Here is a 25,448-nt window from a genome sequence, read left to right as displayed (position 1 = left end):
CCCCCTTATGGTCATTTGCCCCTTCGCTTTGGCCTCCTCTTGTCTCTCGATCCTACCGAGAGACAAGATGGCGGCCGCTCCGTACTGTTTGGAATGTTTACAGACACCGGAGAGCCAATCAGCTTCGCTTCGCAAAGCTCCGTAACGCGAAAAGTACGCGAAACGGAGCGCTACCCGGGACGCTGTCACAGATATATATCTTTATTTTTGAACGTTAATTTCTCAAAATCCACTGCAGCACATATATTGAGACCCAGCAAAGGCACATCGGGCTACCGGTCCCTACAATTTTGCCAAGTTTCATGCAAATCCATTCAGCCGTTCGATTTTTTATTTTTTTTTGCCCCGCGGGGCCCTTTTAAAACCTCCACATCAAACCTAGGGGGTCAGGGAGGATCTACTATGCCCCCTTATGGTCATTTGCCCCTTCGCTTTGGCCTCCTCTTGTCTCTCGATCCTACTGAGAGACAAGATGGCGGCCGCTACGGACTGTTTGGAATGTTTACAGACGCCGTAGAACCAATCAGCTTCGCTTCGCAAAGCTCCGTAACGCGAAAAGTACGCGAAGCGGAGCGCTGCCCGGAGCGCTGTTACAGATATATATCTTTTTTTGAACGTTAATTTCTCAAAATCCACTGGAGCACATATATTGAGACCTAGCAAAGGCACATCGGGCTACCAGTCCCTACAATTTTGCCAAGTTTCGTGCAAATCCATTCAGCCGTTCGGGCTAAAAGTGAGGCCAACCGCCCTATGGAAATTAACATGGGAAAAACGCGTTTTGGGACCCCCCTTTTTTCTCGGCCCCCCCTTGACGAACCCCCCCCAAATTTTCAGGGGCTGCTCAGAAACAAAATGTTCCATTTTCCAGAAAATTTCAGCCAATTCCGTCCACAAACGCCAAAGTTATTAGACATAGAATTTTCAAAAATCCCATAGAGAAAAAATCCTAACTATATATACCTACTGGCGACCGCCAGTAGGTAATATATATATATATATATATATATATATATATATCTGTAGAACCTGCAGAATTGATCAGACTGATGGTTCTGATGCATCTGGTGCCTCGAGGTTGGATGTGGTGGCCTCCTTTGTTGTCGGTATGGAAAGGCCAGATAGAAGAGGAGAGCCAGATAGTAGCACGTCATCTTTTGGTAGATGCCCTATAACATTATGTATTTTTAAAGCAGGAGAAGGATTCTGACTGACACTAGGCCCCCCGGCCAGCCCAGAATTAGAAAGTCTCGATATAATTGCCTTTACCTCCCCTTTAGAAGTGACCCATTTGCGTAGGGGGCTACCCTCCACCTACCCTTTCGCATGTGCTGTAACAGTACCATAGGGTTGCGTATTGCTGTAAAGATCAGCGATCGTTTTTAGGGCATCCAGTAGACTTAGCAAGTTTAAGATTATACTTCCTCTTAACCGAAGGAAGACTGGCTGAATCATTAAGGTCCTCCAAAATATCTGGTGATGAGTAGCTCATGTTCTGTGACAGTGAAGGTGAGGGAGGCATGTTGTCAGCATCCACAAGTTGCTCAATAAATAAATCATTTAGTTGCTCTTCAGGTCCCAGAAACATTGTATCAGCCTTTTGAGATGACAGCGTCGTCCCTGAAAGGGGAGAATCTAAGTCCCCCCCCCCTCCCCCGCCATGTGTCTTGGTTACCGCTGCTGAGTTCTTCTGCATATTCTATATTTCATTCTTGCTAACGGTACATGCTGATTGATGGCACTTTTATGAGATGGGTCCATATGGAAGGGGAAGAGCCAGTTGAGGTGGGTGAAAGTTGTACATCACTTCTTAACAGTGATGCACGTGCTGCTCTTATCGGTCAATTATTTTGGCTTAATGTTAATATGAAGGGGCTGTATAAGTTGTCCGAGGCAGAGGCTGTCACTCAAGTATTCACCTTGGTATTCACTTTAAACAGGAAGGTTAGGATTGTCCTGTTGGGATGAAAGTAACTTCCAAGAGTGTACCTGTTCTCAGATATCTTACAGACCTGGGTTCCAAAATTGCCTGTCCTCAGGAAAACTAACTTTTTGGGACTGATAGTAAAAGGTTGAAATCGTAGGTCTTCCCATTGAAATTTTATTTATGTGCAAGGAAGAAGAGAAGTGTATTGATACCGCTTGGAAAACATTTCCTTTTAACTATGGTCGGCATGGTGGCTAACAGAGTTCATTGATTTTTCCTAATTGAAAGGGGGAATTCTGCGTATTTTATTGCAATATGTCATCCTAACAGTGGTCAGGAAGGCTCCCTTAGAGAAGGGTCACCCACAGAGTTCCCACGAGCTAAGTAACACTTTGCAGGAGATTTAAAGCTAATTTTAATGACCATAATGGAAAGAACAGATGTTTATAGCTCAACTGTTATTTCAGAAAAGGCCTCTTAGGCTTTTGCTGATACGGACCTCTGTTGTTGGAGGGAACTTAACCCAGAGGGTAAATTGTTTTCCTTTTACTCCCTCTGCCATGCCTACTATTGATTATTTATTTATAAGCAAAAGCTCTCTTCCTTTAGTTAGTTAAGTGGAGTTTAGCTCCAATACTTTCTCAGACCACATCCTGGTAATACTGCATGCAGGTTATGCTCTTTCCGTCTTAAGACAGACTTGGAGTTGATGAAATCACTCTGAGAATTACTTCTTTACTTCTTCACAGATAATGACCCTAATAGCTCCAAGCGAGCCTCGAGATGGGAGAAAAAAAGGCTACTATTTGGGGTGCACTGCACTTATTAATCTTATGGTCATACTGAAAACCAAAATGAGCACTAGCAAAAAACTGTTCACACCAGCCCGACCTTATAGGAGGCCTGGACTAGAATGGGTCGCCTCAGTCCGCCTACTTCTGAAAGCAGCCCCAGGCCTGCCGTCTACCACGGATATGCCAGAGTTGCAGAATGGCCAGGCCAGCTCTTGTAATTTTATAACCCAGCAGCAACTTTGAAATGGTACGGTCAAGTAAAGAGCAGAAGCTGGAAAAAGAGCTGCAGGATCTTGAAGTGGCTCACAAAAGCTCTTGTCCCAAAAATAAAAGTTGATCGGAAGGCGCTTGTTTAGGGAGTGAGACAACCTTTAGACCTTTAGGACACAACTATACTGATCCAGTGAGTTTTACAAAGAGATTCTCAGTCATATCTCAGTAGCTTCCCATTGCCTAAACCCTCCAAGTTGGATAGTGCGCTTCTTGATGGTCACACTACTTTTATTTAGTTTTGTCGCCACTCAAAGAGTTATAAAGCCCATTCAGTCAGAGGCCTGGTGGCTTTTACCCTCGATATAACAACAGTATACAATAACCATTGTTCTTCCAATGGTGATGCCTTATATTTAAGTTATTCTTAATTCTTTTAAGGAGCCCTCACTTTGTATATTTTTCACTTCAGCTACCACCTGGCATTGTCCAGTGGAGCGCAACGATGTTTTGCAACGGGTTCACCTGTCGTTTAACAAATAACCCCACAATTTGGGTGGACTACAAGTACATTAATTCATGCCCTGGGGAAATAAACTCACCATTGCCATCTGCGATCAGTTATTTCCATATTTCTGACAGGAACTCGACAAATATTTTAATGGCCTTATTCTAGGTGATTCTCTGGTGGGCACCGATGAGTCTGAGACCTGCAAAGATGTTGAATTGATTTGGGACTGGATGTGGTTCTGCACTGAGAAATTCGCCCCATGGGGCACATGTGTTTGATGATATGATGAGGGATAATGAATCAAATAACCTGAACTTATAAGGAAGTCGAAAGTAGTTTACTAGAGTAATATTACTTCAGACACTCTTACCACTTACACATACTTACTTTGTAACAATTGCTCTGATGTCTGAAAACACGTGGCTGATTCAGAAAAGCATCTGTGCTCCTTGCATATTAATATTCCCTGAATGTTCCTTTTTTGGCGTCTTGGAACTAATTCAAAAGAGCATGTAAGAGTACCTAAAGGAATACTACAGGAATACTACTTTACATTCTCCAAACTCCTTTCTCATTAGGCCCCAGAGTACTTTTTTACCGGTCTTGATGTGGTTTTATTATAAATATATTGGGAATGAGTCCTAGGTTTTAACTGCATGACTTTTCGTTGCATCTGTGTATTCAGGAGAGCTCTCGGCCATGTTAATCAAGTCCAACAGATGACCCTTAAGGATGCTCTGGAGAGTGATGAGGTTCATGCTGCCATCATCAGTACAGACAACCAAAACCATGAGGAGAGCGTTAGGTAAATATTCTGACTTCTTCTTGGTTTTGTAGTGTGCGTTATGTGTTATTAGTCATATAATATCTGCCTTTTCACAATGTCTATGAGACGATATTGTGACTCAGTGAGTCATTAATAGAGGATGTTATAACAGGGAACAGCTTTCAATTATAGACCCAATGTGCTGAATCATTTTGCAGTCACAATGCCCTTGATCCGCGAAAACATAAGGTTTGCAGCTTCTGCAAAGTACAAAATACACATTGTGATTCGGAAAGGTCAAATGCCCTTTGCGACACATGGCCATTCGGCAGGAGTAAGGGGGATGAAAGAAGAAGCGTCACTGTCCTACCAAATCAAAGTAGAATGTATGGATGCTTTAAGACCGAAATTGTAATTGATCTCATACCAGCTCTCTGAAAGCAATAGTATCCCATTTGCAAAGAGTAACTGTGAGAAGTTAGCCTGGCATATGATGTCCACTAGTTCTAGTGGGCATCTTGCACCAGTCTAATCGACCCTTATTGATGGTGGTTGTAAAGTCAACCTTATAGAAAGCTATCGTAGTGGTAGCATGAACCAGCAGTCATCAGGCTAAGACTTCAGTGGGCGAGTTAAGCAAGTTGTTTTACGAATTATAATCCCTTGAGCACCAAATGAAAGGACACCACACAAGGTATATATCAGATATATATGTATTTAATCTAAACACAACCCCTCTGCACTCTTTATGAGGTCAGAGGTAAAAATACAAAACAAGTCACTGACTTAATATACGATAAGTTGCACAGTATACGTTATGCCCTAGGGGCCTCACAAACCACATACTAAAATAGTGGTATAGGAACCACAAGAGAACAACCAAGGTTAGGAAGTAGAAGGCCCACGGGGGACGCGTGCAGTGTCTAAACACAGCCGCGGGTTACCATTGACTTTCTATTGGAACGTAAAAGTTACAAATATACAATTTAAGGACACTTCCGGATGGACTAGGATGGAACCCTTTTAAACTAGGACACTTCGAGAGTCAAGACCCACGGGAGCACTGGAGTACTCGTGTTACTTCACCCAGGGTAACCGGGTACATAGGTATCTTTTCGTGTCGGGTTTCGTCGTAGTTTTCAATGGAAAGCTGCAAAGAAGTGCTGCATTCGACCAGTGGAAAAGTGTCCGGATGGACCCAAGGGTGGATCGAAGATCTGAAGAACCTGAAAGCAGAAGGGACAGAGTCCAGGAAGGAACCAGGCGATGTCGGGTGATTTCAGGTGAAGAAGTCGAACTTGTCTCCTCAGCCACGAGGTCCAGGAGGCATCGACGATGACCAGGCGCTGGATTCGAGCTGTCCCACAAAGGATCTAGTTGACTGCGGTGTCAGTATCCGGATTGGACCGAACAAGCCTTGGCAACCGCAACCCACGCAGGATGTCAAGATTGGCTCTTTTGCAGACCAGCAAGGTCTGTGGCGCTTCTCCTTTGCAGGGAAGCTGGAGCACAGCCCCAGCTCTGGCGCGAAACTGGACAAAGGGAAAGGGGTGTAACCACCCCCTGCCCAGGTCCACCCATAGGAGGGAGCTTTTCAGGTTGTCCAGCCCACAAACTTAGTATAAGTATGGGAACTGTGTCCCTAGGACTTTAGATTACCCTAGACGAATCTTTACAAGACGTATCCTGGACCTTTGAAGTTCCATTCTGACTGGAAGACGGAAGATATCGCCCTTGTGGTCAAGGAGTGACCACCCTGTGTAAACAGGCACCAACAGCAACTTTGCCAGTCTGCATTTTCGAGGCTCCCGCTGGATCCCGAAGAATCTGTGACACAGGACACATACTTCCAGACATCTCTAACCCTGACCCACATCCACAGCAAAGCTGAGACACGTGGCGGACACGAGAGACATGGGACCGGAACTCCTGGACATCCTACATTTTGCTACCTGCACTCCTTTCCTGAAGCCTCAGTAAGTTGTGCATTGGGGTACGAGAAGCCCCAGCCCCGAGCACCATTTGCACTGAAGCCCAGGCCCCCACACTCCACGAGTCTCCAGTGGGCCCCGCTTTTGCATTTGAGCTCAGCGCGTCTTGCCGGTTCCTTGCCCGTTGGCTAGTGCGCCCCCTGAAGACTTTTCTGTACAACAAACTTGCTTGCCCCAGCAACTAGTTTGCACCGGGCTATGCATGGAGCACCTTGTGTGCCCCAGGCAGTGTCTGGAAAGCATTCACTGAATGCAGCCCTCCCTGCCTCAATACACTAAAAGCCTGTCTGGGGAGGTGCTGGCACCTCCCTGGACAGGAAACCTATTGTCCAAGCTTCCCTTGCCGGAGTTTCGTACAGCAGCAGGAGGTCAGACTTGTGTCTGTGGCAGCAGCATCCATTTTATGATGCTGGGGCTCTGTTTAACTTTAACCGGGTTTAACAGTAACTACGTCTTCTCCCTCTAGAAGGGTGGAATGCTACCCCCTCCGCCAGGACTGGCGGGGGGGAGGCTAGTATTTCAAAGTGTTTGACACCTTACACAACATGTTTTGATAAAGCCAAACCAAAGTTAGCATTAACCGCGAGGATTATAATGCATTTAAGAGGATATGGTATGGCTATATCATAGAACAGCTATAAGGAGATGGTTCCGAAAGCTGCAGAGGGGCTCAGCTCATGCTAGGGCACCCTCTCACATAAGACCAAGCACTCTGCCTCCTGGATTGTCGAGGCCTACCACCATAGGAGTGGCTTATAGGTGTATATGTGTCTCTATATATATATATATATATATATATATATATATATATATATATTCACTGAAAAAACCATAGGTTATAGACCATATATAGTTAGGAATTAGCATTTACAAAACCTTGAAAATTCACTGCAAAAACCATAGGTTAGAGACCATATATAGTTAGCTGGACATTTTATTGACATAAAACCAATGAAATTCCATATATAGTTAGTTGCACTAACTATATATCGCGCACCCGCAATCCACTGCTGATGATGTCACATATTACATCATTCATGACATGGTCAGTGACATCACTGATGACATCACTGATGACATCTCAAATGACATCACTGATGACATCACTGATAACAACATCCAGTGATTTTTTGTTTCTATAAAGTTTAAATATGTCTTACATATTGAAGAATGAGTGGATGTGTAAGTGTCTGGACGAAGGATTTAGTAGGTGCATGACTGACTGTATGAGTGAGTGATTAAATGTGTCTCACTGAGTGCATGGGTTAGTGACTAAACTGTCTTAATTTGTGCATCATTATGTCTGTTGTTCTGTAAACTGCTGCATGTGTTGATCAGTAGCTATATGAGTAACTATATGGGTTATTGATTGATTGCCCAAGTATTTGTATGGGAGACTGAGTGTGTGTGTGGCTAGCTGGGAGGTGTGTGACTCTGTGCAGATCAATCTGTACTTGTATCAATGATTGTATAAGAAGGTAAGTATGTGTTAGTATATGTTTGAAAATGTAAGGTGCTCTATGTTTAACTGTATAGACAAGAAAATGGAAGTGTCATTGATTCTTTACAGGACTGACTAGGTGTGTGAGTAACTCCATGGATGAGTGGCAGACTGTGAGTGTCTGTATAGGTGTATGAGTGCATATGATAGTGTTGTAAAGATGAGTGATTGTATGTATGAATGATTGTATGGGTGAATGAGTGAAGGTGTGTGTAGACGTAGCAATCAGTGAGTGCGTATGTAGTAACTAGTATTGGTGTGTCAATGGTTTCAAAAATTATACTCTCTTTTTAACACTGGGTGAAACAGAGGTTATAATAAAATGTGAGGAGATGCATTGTATTGTCACATGAATGATATCATCAGTGATGTGGTCATTGATGTCAAATGAGATGTCATCAGTGATGTCATCAGTGATATCATTTGAGATGTCATCAGTGATGTCATCAGTGATGTCACTGACCATGTCATGAATGATGTAATATGTGACATCATCAGCAGTGGATTGCGGGTGCGCGATATATAGTTAGTGCAACTAACTATATATGGAATTTCATTGGTTTTATGTCAATAAAATGTCCAGCTAACTATATATGGTCTCTAACCTATGGTTTTTGCAGTGAATTTTCAAGGTTTTGTAAATGCTAATTCCTAACTATATATGGTCTATAACCTATGGTTTTTTCAGTGAATTTTCAAGGTTTTGTAAATGCTAATTCCTAACTATATATGGTCTATAACCTATGGTTTTTTCAGTGAATTTCAATGGTTTTTTAATAGCAAATATCATAAGCTGTCGAATGTCAAGTACGTGGTAAGTAAAAACATTTTCGTGTTTATGCACACTGATCTGCTTTGAATGCTGCCCCCCACCCCTCATTTCTATTAGGAGTACTCTCTCTTTGCAGATAGTGAAGGGTAGTTAACGCAGCCCTTTGCCCCCTTTGTAATCCGTCGTGCCTGCTTCTCTCTCCATTTGATTGATTGTTCTCTTTGGTTCATTCTCTATTTACAAACAAGCACAGAGTCGCAATACTCTGTTTAGTCTTTGCAGATAGCGAAAAATCGTGTAAAAAAACAAAAGGAATCGAGCAAAATCAGTAGGCCACTAATGGGATCTCTTTTTGACCTCGCTAAAATAGAAACATTAGGAACAACCTGTTGAAAATAGCAATGCGTATGTACATAAGCGGCGTTCATTTGTGTTCACAGTACCCCTTGTTGATTGTTTCAATCGAGCATTGAATTGTTCGAAGTTGGTTCTCTTAAGGATCTTCTCTGCCTGCAAACGAGGAAGAATAGGAATATTCTCTCTCCCTTTGCAGATAGTGAAGGGTAGGTAACGCAAGCCTTTAACACGTCGTACCTATTTCATTCCTCATTGATTGATTGATTGTCCGAACATTGACTGTTTGGGAATTAGTTCTTTTTGGAGGTATTCCCTGTTTGCAAATAAACGTAGGAAAATCTTTGCAAGTAGTGAAAGGGTACGTAATGCGGACCTTTCTCCCCCGTTGTAATCTGTCATGCCTATCTACTCCCCACTGATTGATGCACCTGTTTCACCCGGACCATTTACTAGAGATACGTCATCTGGCCCGACCAGAGAGCACCCCTAGTGAAAAGGACATATGCAATAATAACGAAGTGATCACTGTATCCTGTTAACAGAAACTTTAGCATGAAACAACCTGGAAAGAAAAGAATAGGAAAACGAAAATCAGTAGGCCACTGATGAACATGAACTTTTATTAAACAACGAACAAAGAAACGATAACATAACGTAATGATAAAACCTATTAATGTCCTAGAAACAAGAAAACGTTAAAATATGCCAGTGGTGAGAGACCAGAAAAACAGTAAGAGAAACCAAATCACCCCTCGCTGTCCCACCGCCTGCCACGCCCAAAAAATCGATAGACTAGGGAAAATGCAAGTCAGTAGAACATCCGCCCCCACTCTGGAAACTTCCAAGGTGGGGCAGGGTTGCGGCTACGCCCAGCCGGGAGCAGCCCATATAAGGCAGGTCCTGCTGCCACGCCTCGGCCAGGAGATCCTAACGTAGGGTGTAGCCGGAGGAGAGGCCGAGGCCAGCGGGACCCGGCCAGGGGATTGCCTTTACAACGCTGAACAGTTGCAGGGGGGGGGAATGTCTCCTCGACCCTCCCCTCTCTCTCCCAGTCCGGCCGCGGTGGCCCTTGAGAGTTGCAGGTACTCCCGCCACATGCTCTTCCGGTCCGGCCACCAACGGTCGGGGGGCCGAGGACGACGGGATCCGGCTGCAGCCGATAAACCAAGAAACCCGTTCATGGGGCCAGAGCCAGGGGCGTCCGGCCGACATCTACCGGAAGCCCGGCCCGAAGACGGACGGGACACTTCTTCTTTCATGAATAATGGCTGCGACAACACTGGGGGGGGATGTCTTGCACATGCCTCCGACCCCCCCCCCCCTCGTCCTCATCGCCTGGTCCGGCCATAACAAATCTCAAGCGAGACGCCGTGGGGTGCACTGGGAGGGAGAGACGGTGCGAACAGGCCTCTCCCGCCTCCCCAGGTGGAGGCTTCCAAGCTGCACCCTCAGCGCTCCAGGCGCCCGGAAAAGGGTTCTTCCACTGTGGCCATGCTGCAACGTCTCGCCCGGCAGGGTGGAGCCCGTCCGCTCATTTGACCCCGCGATCGCCAGTAGCTACCGAACTCTCAAAATGGCGGTCGACCTGGCAAGAGCGGGCCCAGCATAAAGAAATGGCCCGGTCACTGGTTGACTCCACCACCGTAGTCCTCCACGACCTTGAAGATTCTAGAGGAGCCGCGGGAGTCTCCGACCCCCGATGGGGAATGACTGCCATGATCGCCCGTGGAGTGACGAAACTGTATCCGCGGGACGTCGGCGCTCCCATGCTGGCGCCAGCCTCACTTTGAATTACTAGAATCCTGCAGACCTCAGTTCCGGTGAAAGCACAGTGTGACCCGGTAGGAAAAATTGTTGCACCCCCTCCCCTTTTTCACTGATAGTTCAAACCACCGATCCTTTCCTTTGCCCTTTTAACGGAACTTTGGACTGCCTCCCCCTCTTTTACATTTTCTAGAGAAAACAAAACATTAACCACTACATTAGCATAGCAGTTGACACCAGAACTGTTTTCAAATTTAAAACCAACAACATCTTCAACAAAATCCTTTTTGTTTCTGCTGTGACCCTGCTACAGCACAGGCATTGTCCCCAGCAGTAATTCTGCGATGCCGGTAAGAATAGCTGTGGTGCCTACTGGACTCACTCACCCCCGCGGCGCCCCACGCCGTTATTTGCTGGGCGGCAACTTACTAGACATCACTTTCGTGCCATCTAGATTTCAGCGCGTTCTGCTGCCTTGGAACTATTCGCACAACAGACCGCTACTGACAAGAATATTTCATTATTGGTGCTGTCAATTTCAATAAATCTATTGGATAATTCAAAAGAAATTGCCACGGTCTCTTCGTTGTTTAAATGTTTTTACTGTTTTTGTTTTGTTGTATATATTTATATGTTATTAAAGTTTTATATTCCTACTACTTTGTTGGAGTGCTACATATTTTTAATGTGACACATAATTGTAAAAACTTTGATGTACCAAGAGTCATTCCTGGAAACTTCCGCTTCAGGCTCGGTCCCCTCCCCAATCACAATACAGGATGGTTTTCAGATAGTAGGAACACGTGTGGTGTGACGGATCTCATCGGGTGTGGGCCTTGATCTACTATAACTCCTTTGAAGAGGGGTGATTCTTTACAGCTGGGGCCATAAACTACATATGCAGGGCTAGCTGATAGCCTGGACAATCGGACACAGAGGAAGAGGAGTGTCAGAGGGTGCGGTAGTGAATAGGGCGAAAGGGAGGTGTCGGGCGGGCACAGAGTGTGATTCTCAGGGAAGAGCAGCGCAGATGGGGGGAGGTTTATTGCCCATGCATAAGACAGAGAGCGGGGGGGACCAGTGCCTGGGGAAGATGCTTGCGAGGGTGAGGAGCCATGCTACGAATCGACAGCGTGCAGAGAGTGGGTCTGGTCAAGGCATCTAAAATGGCTGCCGTGCACCACAAAAGTGTGGCATTTCAAAAAAGGCAAGATGGCGCAAACAATGTTTTTCAACACTTCCTCATTTCCTTCGAATCGAACGTTAACAGACGTTGGGGCATATTACCAAAGTTAAGCGATATTTATCGCTAACGATGCTTACCAACGAATTTTTACCGCTAAGCATCGTCAGAAATTATCGAAGATAAACCTTGCTATTATCAAGGTTTATCGCAAATGCGATAATAAACGGCCGCAATGCATGAATATCGCTAAAAACTCAGCGATATTCATGCATTACCGAGCTAATGCTCTTAGCCATGTTATCCACCTCCCATTGGATAACATGGCTAAGAACTGCTCAGGGCAGGTGTTACTTTTTGGAGATATTCGCGCTTAGCGCGAATATCTCCAAAAGGAGATAGATATCTTGCATGTTGTAATGCAAGTTATTGTGGTATATGGAACTCATACCATAATCTCTCAGGAAAGCAGAAACTGATCCTTTTGGGACCGCCTAAAAAGGCCTAGGGGGTGAGGAGTACTCTACTTTGCCCCCTTTTCACGTTCCGAACTATTTTATTTTACTCTCTTCTGTAATTACACAAAATAGCAGCGATAAGATGCATCGGAGACACACAGTGAGAGAAAGGAGGCCGGAGATGAAGAAGAGATGTCAAATACACATTGGAGATAATATAGTGGCAGAAGGGAAGTAAATATGAGTAAACTTACCATGTAACATAAAAATGTTGCACTCTATACTATAAGTCTCATTTTATACTACAATCACTTCGCTACAACCTCATAAATTAAAAATAAAAATGAATAATGTCTCAAACAATTTTTGATTTCTAAATATAAATTTATTCTTCAGAATTTTCTAAATTTGAAAGAACTAGTAACATGTCCTCATCAGCAATGTCCTCATGAAAAGTCTGCAATGATGATTCTTGTAACTCTATGGTCTCCAAACATTCGATAAATTCGCCATCAAGAGATTGATCAAAAAAATCATTCAAGTCATCTCCTCCTTGTGACAATATTTCATTATTGGTGCTGTCAATTTCAATCAATGTAGTGGAATCATTCAAGTCATCTCCTCGTGACAATATTTCATTATTGGTGCTCTCAATTTCAATCAATGTAGTGGAATCATTCAAGTCATCTCCTCCTTGTGACAATATTTCATTATTGGTGCTGTCCATTTCAATCAATCTCATGGAATCATACAAGTCATCTCCTCCTTGTGACAATATTTCATTATTGGTGCTCTCAATTTCAATCAATGTAGTGGAATCATTCAAGTCATCTCCTTGTGCCAATATTTCATTATTGGTGCTGTCCATTTCAATCAATCTAATGGAATCATACAAGTCATCTCCTCCTTGTGACAATATTTCATTATTGGTGCTCTCAATTTCAATCAATGTAGTGGACAATTCAAAAGAAATTGCCACGGTCTCTTCATTGTGAGCCATTTTATTTTGAAATTGCTTGCTGTAAATTGCAGAAAAAAATAATCCCTTTCATTTATCGTTTTTAGTAATACATAATATAAAACTAACTTTATCAAGTATTTAGTATAACAGAAGGACTGCAAATAAATAACAGAAAACATTTTTCAAATTATCTTCAAGTGTACAACATAGTTCCCCTTACAAATTAACAACTCACCTTTTTAAAAGTAGGAGAAGTGTTAGTACTGTGTAAATCAAACACCAGAAATTCACCACCAAAAATTCCTCACAAATGTACCCCAGACAGTAGTATCACAAAATGGCTGTGGTTTCCTCTCATTTGAAATATATACATAACCAATTAACTTTCATCACACACAAATACAAAACCAAACTAACATTTTAATTGGTTCTAAATTTCAACACTTTCAAATGTGTTTTCCCCATGCAATTTTCCATAGGACATTTACATACGTCTACAGCCTGAATGGCTGAACGGAATTACACCAAACTTGGCAAAATGGTACATCAAACCTAAGAGGTCAGGAAGGATCTACTATGCCCCCTTATGGTCATTTCCCCCTTCGCTTTGGCCTCCTCTTGTCTCTCAATCCTACCGAGAGACAAGATGGCGGCCGCTACGGACTGTTTGGAATGTTGACAGACGCCGGAGAACCAATCAGCTTCGCAAAGCTCCGTAACGCGAAAAGTACGCGAAGCGGAGCGCTGTTACAGATATATATCTTTTTTTGAACGTTAATTTCTCAAAATCCACTGGAGCACATATATTGAGACCTAGCAAAGGCACATCGGGCTACCAGTCCCTAATATTTTGCCAAGTTTCGTGCAAATCCATTCAGCCGTTCGATTATTATTATTATTTTTTTTTTTTGCCCCGCGGGGCCCTTTTAAAACCTCCACATCAAACGTAGGGGGTCAGCGAGGATCTACTATTCCCCCTTATGGTCATTTGCCCCTTCGCTTTGGCCTCCTCTTGTCTCTCGATCCTACCGAGAGACAAGATGGCGGCCGCTACGGACTGTTTGGAATGTTGACAGACGCCGGAGAACCAATCAGCTTCGCTTCACAAAGCTCCGTTGCGCGAAAAGTACGCGTCCTGGAGCGCAGCCCGGTCCGCTGTTACAGATATATATCTTTTTTTAAACGTTAATTTCTCAAAATCCACTGTAGCACATATATTGAGACCTACAAAAGGCACATCGGGCTACCAGTCCCTACAATTTTGCCAAGTTTCGTGCAAATCCATTCAGCCGTTCGGGCTAAAAGTGAGGCCAACCGCCCTATGGAAAACTCAATGTTAAAAACACGTTTTGGGACCCCCCTTTTTTCTCAGCCCCCCCTTGACGAACCCCCCCCAAATTTTCAACGGCTGCTCAGAAACAAAATGTGCCATTTTCCTGAAAATTTCAGCCAATTCCGTCCACAAACGCCAAAGTTATTAGACATAGAATTTTCAAAAATCCCATAGAGAAAAAATCCTAACTATATATACCTACTGGCGACCGCCAGTAGGTAATATATATATATATATATATATATATATATATATATACATATATATATATATATATATATATATATATATTATATCTAAGTAAGGGGTGATTACACCACCTTACCCAGGCTGTGTGAACAGACCTGTGGTGTCAGTTTGGAGGGATAGCCAGGGGTGGCATAATGCCTGCTGCAGCCCGGTAGGCCTTGGATGCACCTATGCCCTGGGTACCTATGGTACACTATACAGGGGCTCACAAGGGTGACCCAGTAACCAATCTGGTATGTACCTAAAGTACATGGAATCCATTTTATAGAGAAAGCAGATAGACTGGGGCCCTGAAAAGCAGGGTCCCAGGCCAACTAAGTCGAAAACTAGAAAAACACCAAGAGAAAAGTGGGGGTAACCATATAGTCAGATTCCACCTTCCTACAGTAACCTTTACTATTCTTGTTCTAGCTTCCACACTGTGAATATGTGTGTTTGGGATCAGATGGAGCAGACAATGGCCCTGGGGAACTCTGCATAAACCTTGTACATAGGAGCTCCTAGTATAAAGTGAAAATAAGGATGTAGCAATTGTAAAGTTAGATGATGAGTCAACAAATAGCACATTGCACTTTAAATTTAATTTAAGAGGTTACCTTCCTTTACCAAGGCGGGTAAAGAAAATAAAAATAAAAAGTTGTACTTTTTCCAGCAAGCCAATCGGTTGGAATTTTTATTCTTCTTTAAAACGAGACAGTTTATATAGTATAGTATGATCAGCAACATATAGATTCTGTTCTGGAGGGCAGAACCTTCCAGGTCACTATGCCACCTTTTCACTGTAAGGAGCATGTTATCAAACACAGGGTTCCGCAGGGCTCGATCCTGAGCCCTTTGCTCTACAATATCTTTGTACAGCCGTTTGCATTGGTAGCCAGGAGTAGAATTGTCATATGCCGATGACACCCAATTAGTAATCGCCTTCTCTAAGAAACATGAATGAAACCTCGTTAAATTCAAGGAATTTATGATGGCAATTGCTGATTGGATGACAGCAAATTGTTTGCAACTAAACGCAAGCAAGTCGGAAATACTTCTGCTCGGGAGAGACAGTGGTATGTGGTCAGAGCATTGGTGGCCGGATAAACTCAAACCTGCACCCATACCTAAGGAGGCAGTTAAGAACTTGGGCATCTGGATTGATAGAAGTCTGTCCTTTGATATTCAATGAAAGGCAGTTTCAGGTACGTGCTTTGGGCTACTGAGAGGGCTGATACCGCTACTGGGGTTCTTTGATCCCTCCGTTCGTCAGACCATCCTACAGGCCACGATTCTGTTTAGGCTGGACTATGGAAATTCTTTATATTTAGGGGCCAGCAAGTCTTGTATTCTGAGACTTCCAAGAATACAAAACTCTGCATCCCGGATTCTGCTTTCATTTTCTAAATCATGCTCAGTGTCTAAGTCCCTATCCAAACTACATTGGTTGCCAGTAGAGTGAAGAATTGAGTCCAAAATTCTCTGCATAGCCCGTAAAATGTTGTCTCGTCAAGCTCCCACTGTCCTAGCTAATATGTTAGTGCTGTATATCCCGAGTCGACCTCTTTGCTCTACGGATCAAAGGTTGGTCTGCATCCCCCGTGTTCGCAGAGTCAGAGCTGGCAGCCGGTCTTTTAAGATGCTGGAGGCTAAACTTTGGAACTCTCTTCTCTCTGCAATTAGAGGACTCCAGAATCATTTAGAGTTCTGCAAAGCCATAAAGACATGGCTTTTCCCGGGGTAACTCTGTTACCTTTCTCAGTTCTGCTTTATCTATGTTTACCTGGGTAGCACTGGGACGCCCCATCGCAGGGGCAGCTATGCGCTGTATAAAATCAGTAAATAAATAAATAAATAAATAGAGGGAATTGGACATATTGCAGGATTCAATGAAAACAGTAGGTGTAAGAAGTCCTGCGTACCTTTGTGGTTTTCAATAATGAATAGATTGTTTTAAAATTTGGATTAAACTGTAAATGTTTTAATATCGTGCTTCTTATGTTGTCGCCTTGTGTTTTTTTTGTACCATATGAGAAAGATGTTGCAAATTGTAAGTTTTTAGTAAACGAACAATAAATTCTTCTACACATAAACTTCTCAGGGTCCTTCATTAAATACCAACTTTGTATTTTTTTAAAGCATCCCCTGTCCCTTCAATGAGCAGAGGCTGCTTAAAAGGTTTTTTAGCATATGGCAAATGAAGGTATGGAAGTGTGTTGTCCCTGGCAGTCCGCCTTTCCTTGCCTCATAAATATTAATGATGCAAGAGTTATCGCAATTCCCTCCGAATATGCATTTTGCAATACAACCGAGTAGGAGGACATCATATGCGGTGCAAAAATGAAGAGGGGTCACAAAGTAGTCAGTTTTTAGGCACACCGGGTTACTTTGCGCCTCTTCCACCCCATGACAGTGACTCATGTTATTATTTAGAGCTGACACTGTGATTAAAAAGACTCTTTATCATGTTCACTTACATCACAAAATTGGAAGACCTGGCTTGCAGTAAGTACATCTCTTTGATGGCTGAAATGGAATATAAAATAAAATGTTTTTAATTCGTGTATTTTTTAAGGCAGTTTCTGGAGGCTGGAAAACATGTCCTTGTAGAATACCCTATGGCACTGTCTGCTGCTAAATCTGTGGAGCTGTGGCAGTTGGCGGAGTTAAAAGGTAAGCATATGTGTATTTCTAGCCATGTAAGGTAATAGGTAATAATTATTGTGGTGCAGCATTAAAATGTGCTTATTATGTGCTATAAACAGCGCTTATCTATTAATCGATGGTTTTGGCATTATCACCAGTTGAGTCTAGTGTAAGTTGTGTTCGGTCAAGTTTTGGGTTCACATTTACCTCCAGCCTCTTTTCTTTACACAGTGCTAAAAACAAGAGCGTAATGTTAAAAGAATAGGTTAAAAATGGGTGCCAATTCGGGGCTGCTTTTTATTCCCTATTTCGTGAACATGTAAATCAGTCATGAAAACAAACCCATTCCTTGCCACAATTAATATTTGTATTAGGGTATTATTGTGCTTAGTGTTTAATAGAGAGCTGTTAAGTCAGGCTTTAATTTTGTTTTTCTATATTTCTTTACTCTGTCCTACCACACCTTTGCATCCTTTCAGCTATGTTTGAGGTATCTTTCCGAGTCAGCCTATGTATTTTTAGAGTATTGATTGTCTTAGACCCATCAAAGATCAGTTCTATACATCAGCATCACTACTTCCATATTTACATTTCTAAGTACCCCTTAAGTCTCCACCTGCTTGCATTGACAGCAGACACACTCCTTCATTCTTTGTCTTCCTGAATTATAGTAAATGTGTTCTCCTGAGGGTTTCCTTACACCTTCCCACCATGGCCTGTGGTCAAGACCCATGGTATACTCCTGTTCTAACTATGTCCAGTGGGCGAAAAGTTCCTAATTTCCTCCACAGTCATTTATTGAAAAAGAATTTAGGCCAGTCAATGTATGATGTACTGAATTAGTATCACATGTCCAACTGTGTTTCTGCATTTAATGAACAAACTTCCATTCTCATTCTTAGGCTGATTTTGGTCCATGTATTTATTCATAGTCCGTCACAAAGTGTAGATAAGGCTCAGTTAGTCAAATACTGTGAAGGTTCTTGGCAAGAAATACCCCAAAACTCAATCTCACTTTCTTCTAACTCTGTAGAAATTGTGATCTATTCTCTCTATTGCTCCATATATACTCCTCAGTTCTAAGTAAGGGTGCTTGGGCAACCCTTAGCCCTAACTCCTACATGTGTAATATCCTTGCAGGACAACCCACTATTAACTACTGAGCATGTTCTTAAATGGAGAGTATATTAATTTTCTCTGGTTTTGTGTCTATTTGAGCTTGCTGAAATTGTATAGGGCTGGGACCTCTGAGGACCAACTGTCAGTTGCAGAGCTCTAACTCTTCTGTGTCTTTATTTTTCATGTGCAGGGAAGGAATCCAATCACTTCATACATAGAAAAACAATGCTTCAAGTGGCCCTTTGTTTATTATTGTAGTAGTTGTGTTTGCATTTGCTTATGTAGTACATACATATGTGGTCTGGACTGCTATTAGCAAAACTTGTAACATTATTTGTTTTTTGTTGCATGTATGACTCTCTTCTCCTAATCTACCTATGAAAGGTTGGTAGGTCTCAGATGCAGCCTTTCACAAAACTTCTTAAAGGTTGCATCTCAATAGAGGTGCACAATGACAGTCCTGGTTTCTTAGGAGAGCTGGTGTTACCAAAGAGAAGAATGTCAGCTTTATCTGTGATTAGTTTGAACGCATAGTCACTTAACAATTGAGATAGTCATGAAAAGTAGATTTAATTGCCAAAAATGCCTTGTCCAATCTGTTAATAAGCTGACTGTTGTTTGCATCACAAAAGTGAATGAAGCCAAAAGAACATTATGTTTATTCAAGGGAGCAACATATATATTGAAAATAGTAGGTTTTGAACAAGATTCATAAGAGATCAGCTCTGTAGATAGCCTGAAAAAAGATCTGAGAACCACAGGGCAGTGTTGGTGAAAAAAGAAGTTAACCAGGCTAGGGCATCACATCTCGTTCCTTCATCCGCTAACCAAGATGGGAGTGTCAGTGTCAAAAGCAAATGAGAGATGAAGCGGGAGACATTTTATCCAGGAAGATATGTAAATCATCAAGGACTGCATCCAAGAACAGTTACATTCAATGAGAAGGTCACAATCAGGCTTGTTTAGGTTCAAGAAAACGGTGCTACTGGACTACAATGGGGCAGTAACGAGATGGGATTTAAGGCCCTCAGTTTTGCTTTCAAGTTCTTTAACTCCAGGGGTCCTTTATATCTTAGACCTCGGTTCAAACTCTCATCACAGGTAGGATTCCCTTCTCTCTAGTAATCTTAGGCTGTTTTAAACCCCTCCTATTGTTAAATCCAGAAGATGTGGCTGTTCCTTTGCCTATCTACAGCCAGACTGTGGAATGCCATACCCGTGGGTTTGAGAAGTTGCCTATCTTAAAAAGTCTACAGGAAAAGGATTAAAACGTTTTTCTTCGACTCGGTAATAATCCCCTCCTGAGCTGATTTCTGCCCTTGAACTCAGTGAACACTCTTTGTAGCGCCTTGACTCCATTTTAGGTAACGGCACACTCCATAAAATGTATTGTATTATATGAGCTGATGGTTTGTGTAGACAGCCAAATCGGCTTTAGACTTTTTAAAGCACTGTTTCACAATAGCCTATTTCCATATCGGAGGAGCAAAAAATGTGACCATTCAGATATTACAAATATTTGTCAAGCGTTTATTTCCATTAGGAGTACGGTTCTGGTTAAGATTAAGGTTAGCCTTATAAATTTATGTTAGGGTTGTGGTTAGGATTAGGGTTACAGTTAGGGTTAAGTTTCAAACCTTTCTGCTGTATCCTTTGCAAGCCGGCCTATGTGTAGTAATCCTGGGCGAAGTGCTACGCTACGCTTGCGTAGTTTGTGAAGTTTGCGCAACGTTGCACTACGCAAATTGCACGTAGCACAGTGCAAACATGCGTAGCGGTCATTTTTTGCTTGCTCTTGGTCCTCAATGTCAATTTGGCGACCGCGAGCGAGCAAAATGACATCCCGGTGAGACTTTTTCCTCGTTCTCGATCAGCAACATCAAGTTGCCGATTGCGAGCGTGGAACATAAACCTCCCGGCGAGATTCTCAACGCGGGGAGGTCAGGTTTCTCATTGTGAGTGGTCGCGTATCCTCGCGACGGCTCGCGATGAGAAACTACCAGTCCGCGTTGAGAAAGCTGCTGCTCGGGTAGAAATCTACTCGAGCGGCAGAAAACAACCGCTTGCACTGTGCAAGATGCGATTTGCACTGATTGCATAGTGTGGACAAGCATCCGGCACTGTGCAATCAGTGCGAACAGCATTTTGCACAGTGCACTACGCAGTTCGCGTAGCTACGAGTAGCTCGCGTAGCTATGCGTAGTGCAAAGTGCACTTCGCGTGGCGCTGCTAAGTGAATTATGCCCAGGGTTTATTGTGTAGGCTATAGTAGGCACAGTTCACAGTGCCTCTCTCCTCTGATTTCTTGGTGCTATGTAATGCCAAGAGTAAAGATAGAGGGAGCTGTGTCACCTTTGCACTTTTCCCATGATGTTGAAAGATACACAGGTGAGGGTTCCCCCTCTTGAACATCCAAAGCTACGTCATCTGGAGCTACTAGTGAAATATATCAGTGCCATTGTATTTGCATGAAAAGCAAGGGTCAGAAAATTATTAAAACCTACTACATATTTCAAATTAATTTTAGCAAATCAGTATAGTGCCTTCTTTCTTTAACAATTCTCTTAAGATTTGTATTGTGGAACAGTATTACCACATAACACATAAAAACATAGTAAACTATAGTAACTTGCAAGAGTCACACCGACATTTCTGGATGTAAATCATTCTCTTTATTTAGAGTCTATGTCCTGAAAGAGGGCATGTCACGAGTTAGAAGAAAGGTCAGTAATCCACATCAGGTATTGTGTCCTTCAAATACAGATATCATTTCACATAAGTATCTAACTATATTTGTTAGAGCGTTAACATCTCTGAGGATTGTGAGAGAGGATAATATATTTCGCTCTGAGGCAATAGCAAGGCAGATCAAATAAAAGTTAAACCTGTCAACTAAGCTGGGTTAAAGATGAATGTCACTTGAACCCCTTAGATATGTCTTGCATATCAACCAGTGGAGATGTGTGGTGCAGTGGCCAGGGCAGCTGACTTCAGAGCACAGGGTTCATGGTTCGATCCCCGGCGGCAGCTCAGCTCAGCACCATGTGACTCTGGGCAATAGCTCACTCAATTTCCACGACGGCCCCCAGTGCCTTGTGACCCTTAAGGTTGAGTAGTTTGCGCTTTACAAATGCGGATTTACATTTACATCTATTTTAACCACAAAACCCTTTGTGGTTCTCTTGTTTCTGTACAAAACCTCGGTCATGAAACCCCCTATTTTACGGGAGCCACTCCCAGTAGAGTACCTTAGTCCCGAAAAGCAGCTTCTGCCTCTGCTAAACTATGCTTACAGGAATGGGGGTGTTTGCAATCCTGCCAGAGAAGCCCCTATTCTTGCGGGATATATATATGAGAGCCTGCTCTGAATCCCTAGAAACAGTATGCACACACTTTTTTGTGTGTTGGGTGCAAATCATGTGCACTTTGATTATCCCCATAATAATGGATAGCTCCACGATTATGAATATTGTTGGAGTAAATGGAATGTACACAACACCATATTTTTCACATATCTGCAGCAAATTGGCCTTAAAATCCCTATTTGTTTTGTGGCATCATATTATTATGTTTTTTGTTGCTGAGCCATTTAACATCCCTGCATACCTATTGCAGACTTGAGGTCTTTATTTAAATATCCAGACAGATAGCATGCCCCTAGCATCTGTTTTGGTCTCTGTCTCTCCCTAATTAAGGAAAGCTTATATTCCTGTTTCTGCACATCATCTCTGTGGCGCTTGTGGGGGTGCTCTCTCTGAACCCCATGCAGCTGAACAAAATTCTTTCATTTGTACCATTTGGAAGCATTGGCAAATGTTACATTTAGAACCATGTTGATGCAGAAACTGGAGTAGTTGCAAGATTATCCTGTAGGAAAGGTTGACACCATAGCTACAGCCGCTGTAATTTCATGCAGCAAAAAAAGGAACTGAACCTTAAGCAATGAAGAACAGGAGGAATGTGCTCATTTTTTGATTCACAAAATACAATACTTTTTTGCTGACTTTGCGAAAACGAAGAAATCACATTAACTTTAAAGCTCCCTTTAAAGGCCTACATCAATATGCTAAATAACCATGACTGTAAAACTTCAAACCATGTTAATAGGTATCAAGGCCCGCAATACGTAATAAAATCATCAAAATAAATTTTGTCATTGGTCTGCGCACGATATTTAGACAATCTTTAAATGCATATTAAAATGTGCAACTTCAGTCTTGTGCACCTTGTACTAACTACCAGTAGGGAGTTATTTCTGACCGAACTAGGGACCTTAAATGAAGTCCTGCACTAACATGCAACTAATGCGATTTTATGTCTTTATCCGAGAGAACAAATAAGAGATATTGCAAATGGTGGAAAAAATACACTCCGTACCTAACGTTTAAAGCTCATCCTTTCCCAATGGACAGATGCTACGGCACTGATTTTAACCTATTACTGTTCCAAAAATATGGCCCCATTTGGCTCAGGTTTCTAAAGGAGGACATAGGGGATAACAGTTATGCATGTTTCTTAGTTCAGGTTCATTGTGGTTCACCAGTAATCCTATCATTAATGGTTCCATCCCTTACTGCACAGCACCACCTTAATATAAGGCATTGGCAGTGCTGAAAATGGGTCACAAACATAGGAGCCACTGGCCTGCCCATCTATCACTAATATGACAGGGCCACCAGGTAGGTTTTGGTTTAATTTAGAATTTACCCAAGGACTACTTTAGCGACCTGCTGAGACAACTAACTTCCAGGTTTCAGATCAGGACCCTTGTCCTCACTGACCTCCAACTCTGCCACACACACTCTACCTGCACCAGCCCAACAGTTTGTAATAGCGTTACAGAAACATTTTAGCGCTTGCCGGCATTAAAGGTATCCTTAAGTTAAAGCATGTATAGCATTCACACAGACATACTACAGTCAGAATCAACACATCCAAGTACAACCATTAATAATCTGATTTAGAGACACATTCTGTCTAAAATAGACCATCCGCGCATTCCAGCTGAAGCCTAATTTCACCTAAGCAGTTGCCAAATACAGAAATTCTAACTGTAAACCTTACAGATGGCACAAGTAGAAGGTAGCATTAGGAGGAACCATGACCATTACACAATGTGCTGCTTCCTATGGCGAGGCCCCGACTCTGGCCCCTTTCCATCCCCAACTCCCTTCTCGTCTCAAATGATTACCTTGTAACTGATCCCTTCCATCATCAGTTGAGATCGGGCCAACTCTCACTTTGCAAAACGTGAGGTTTATTTACTCCTAAATGTATCTGCTGTTGCATTGCTCTGGATAATGTCATGTGTGACACATGGCAGTAAACTTCAGCGTCTGTTGTCTACTTCCAAGGTTAGACCTACTCACTGATTCATTGCTTGAATATTTGTTTTCACCATCTTGATTCTTGAACCATAAGTGTTCTCCTCATGTGGTTACAGAAAACACTAACAGCCATCACAACATCAGCCTTTGTTTGGACATGTCCCGATATCTCTGTTTAACAACGCACTGTACTTATGACTTGTTCTTACACTCAGCAGTCAGTTTGAATGAATGAATGAAGCGATATTTATATAGCCTGACTGCTGCATTAGAAGAAGCGTCCTGGCACTTCTGAGAGACAGGTGAGAGCGAAAGGGTTACAGCTCCCAGACAACACTGTTTTCAGCTGTTCCTTAAAGAAGCTTTCGGAAGAAATGGACCGGAGGGAGAGCGTTCCAAAGACCTGGTGCCAGAACTGAGAAGAACCTACCCCCAGCTCTAGCTTTTTGATATCTAGGGACACACAGGAGATTGAGATTAGCATAACGGAGGTCCCTAGCAGGAGAGTTGTGTTGAAGCATGTCTTGGGTATTTTTGGGACCTCTTTGGTGGAGAGCTCTGTGGGTGGTCATGAGCGTTTTGAACATAATCCTGGAATTGATGGGAAGCCAGTGAAGTTCCTTGAGCCCTTGTCTGATAGACTGACATTTGGTGATAATCAGAATAAGTCTGGCTGGGTATTTTTGTACCCACTGCAGTCGAGACAGTAGGTTCTGCGGGCACCCAGATAGAGTATGTTGGCATAGTCTAGTCTGGAGGTGATCAGTGTGTACAATCCCCTTATGGGTGTCTAGGGGTAGGTATTTTAACATCTTTCTCAGAGATATTAACAGACCAAAGCAGGCAGCGGCTGTGGTCTTGATGTGGGGTTTTAAGGATAGGGCGGTGTCCATCATGACCCCAAGGTTCCTAGCAACTGTGGAGGGGGTGGGGGCTGGGCCTAGGTCAGGTGGTCAAAGACGCAAGTCGTCAACAGGGAAAGAGGACCCAAACATCAGAATTTCTGTTTTGTCGGAGTTGAGCTGTAGAAGGCTATTATGCATCCATTGAACGATGGACTTGAAACATCCCTGAAAATCCCAGATTACAGTGTCATTGAGTTGATGGAAGGGTAGCATAAGTTGACTATTGTCCGCGTAAGATACCATGTTCATACCCCAACTTTGCGCAACTAGAGCTAAAGGGGCCAGGTAGATGTTAGAGTTGGGATGAGTAATTAACTCTTGGGTACGTCACAACCTATGGCTCTAGATTGGGAGGTGAAGGGCAAGAGGAAAACTGACTGTTCTCTGTCCTCTAGGAAGGAGCAAAGCCATTTCAGGGTGGGGCACGTGATGGCCAACTCTTGCAACCTTTGTTAAAGGATCAAGTAGGACACAATTTTAAAGGCGGTGGAGAGGTCTAGTTTGATGACCACCACCTTCTGCCTTGAGTCGAGGTTGCCTCAGATATATTCGGAGACTCCGAGGAGGGCTAGTTCTGTGCTGAAGCTGGGACGGAAGCCTGAATGGGAAGAATGGAGAATATTATTCTCTTCCACATAGCTGGTAATCTGATGATTCACTAGGGATTCAAGCATCTTGCCAAGATGAGGGAGGAT

General features: G+C 42.9%; 1 protein-coding gene across 2 annotated transcripts in view; it reads left to right on the top strand.

The window, feature by feature from the left end:
• BLVRA (biliverdin reductase A) overlaps positions 1–25,448 on the top strand; it is a 220,091-nt gene that overhangs the window by 94,343 nt on the left and 100,300 nt on the right. For both annotated transcript variants that reach the window (XM_078688188.1, XM_078688189.1), the window contains 2 exons: positions 4,128–4,247; positions 17,332–17,429. In XM_078688188.1, coding sequence (XP_078544314.1) covers positions 4,128–4,247; positions 17,332–17,429 — 218 coding nt within the window. The remainder of the gene's footprint in view (positions 1–4,127; positions 4,248–17,331; positions 17,430–25,448) is intronic.

This window comes from Lissotriton helveticus, chromosome 4_1, assembly GCF_964261635.1.
Source record: "Lissotriton helveticus chromosome 4_1, aLisHel1.1, whole genome shotgun sequence".
Taxonomy (NCBI): Eukaryota; Metazoa; Chordata; class Amphibia; order Caudata; family Salamandridae; genus Lissotriton; species Lissotriton helveticus.
Note: the sequence above shows the minus strand (reverse complement) of the source record. Positions and strands in the feature narration are given on the sequence as shown.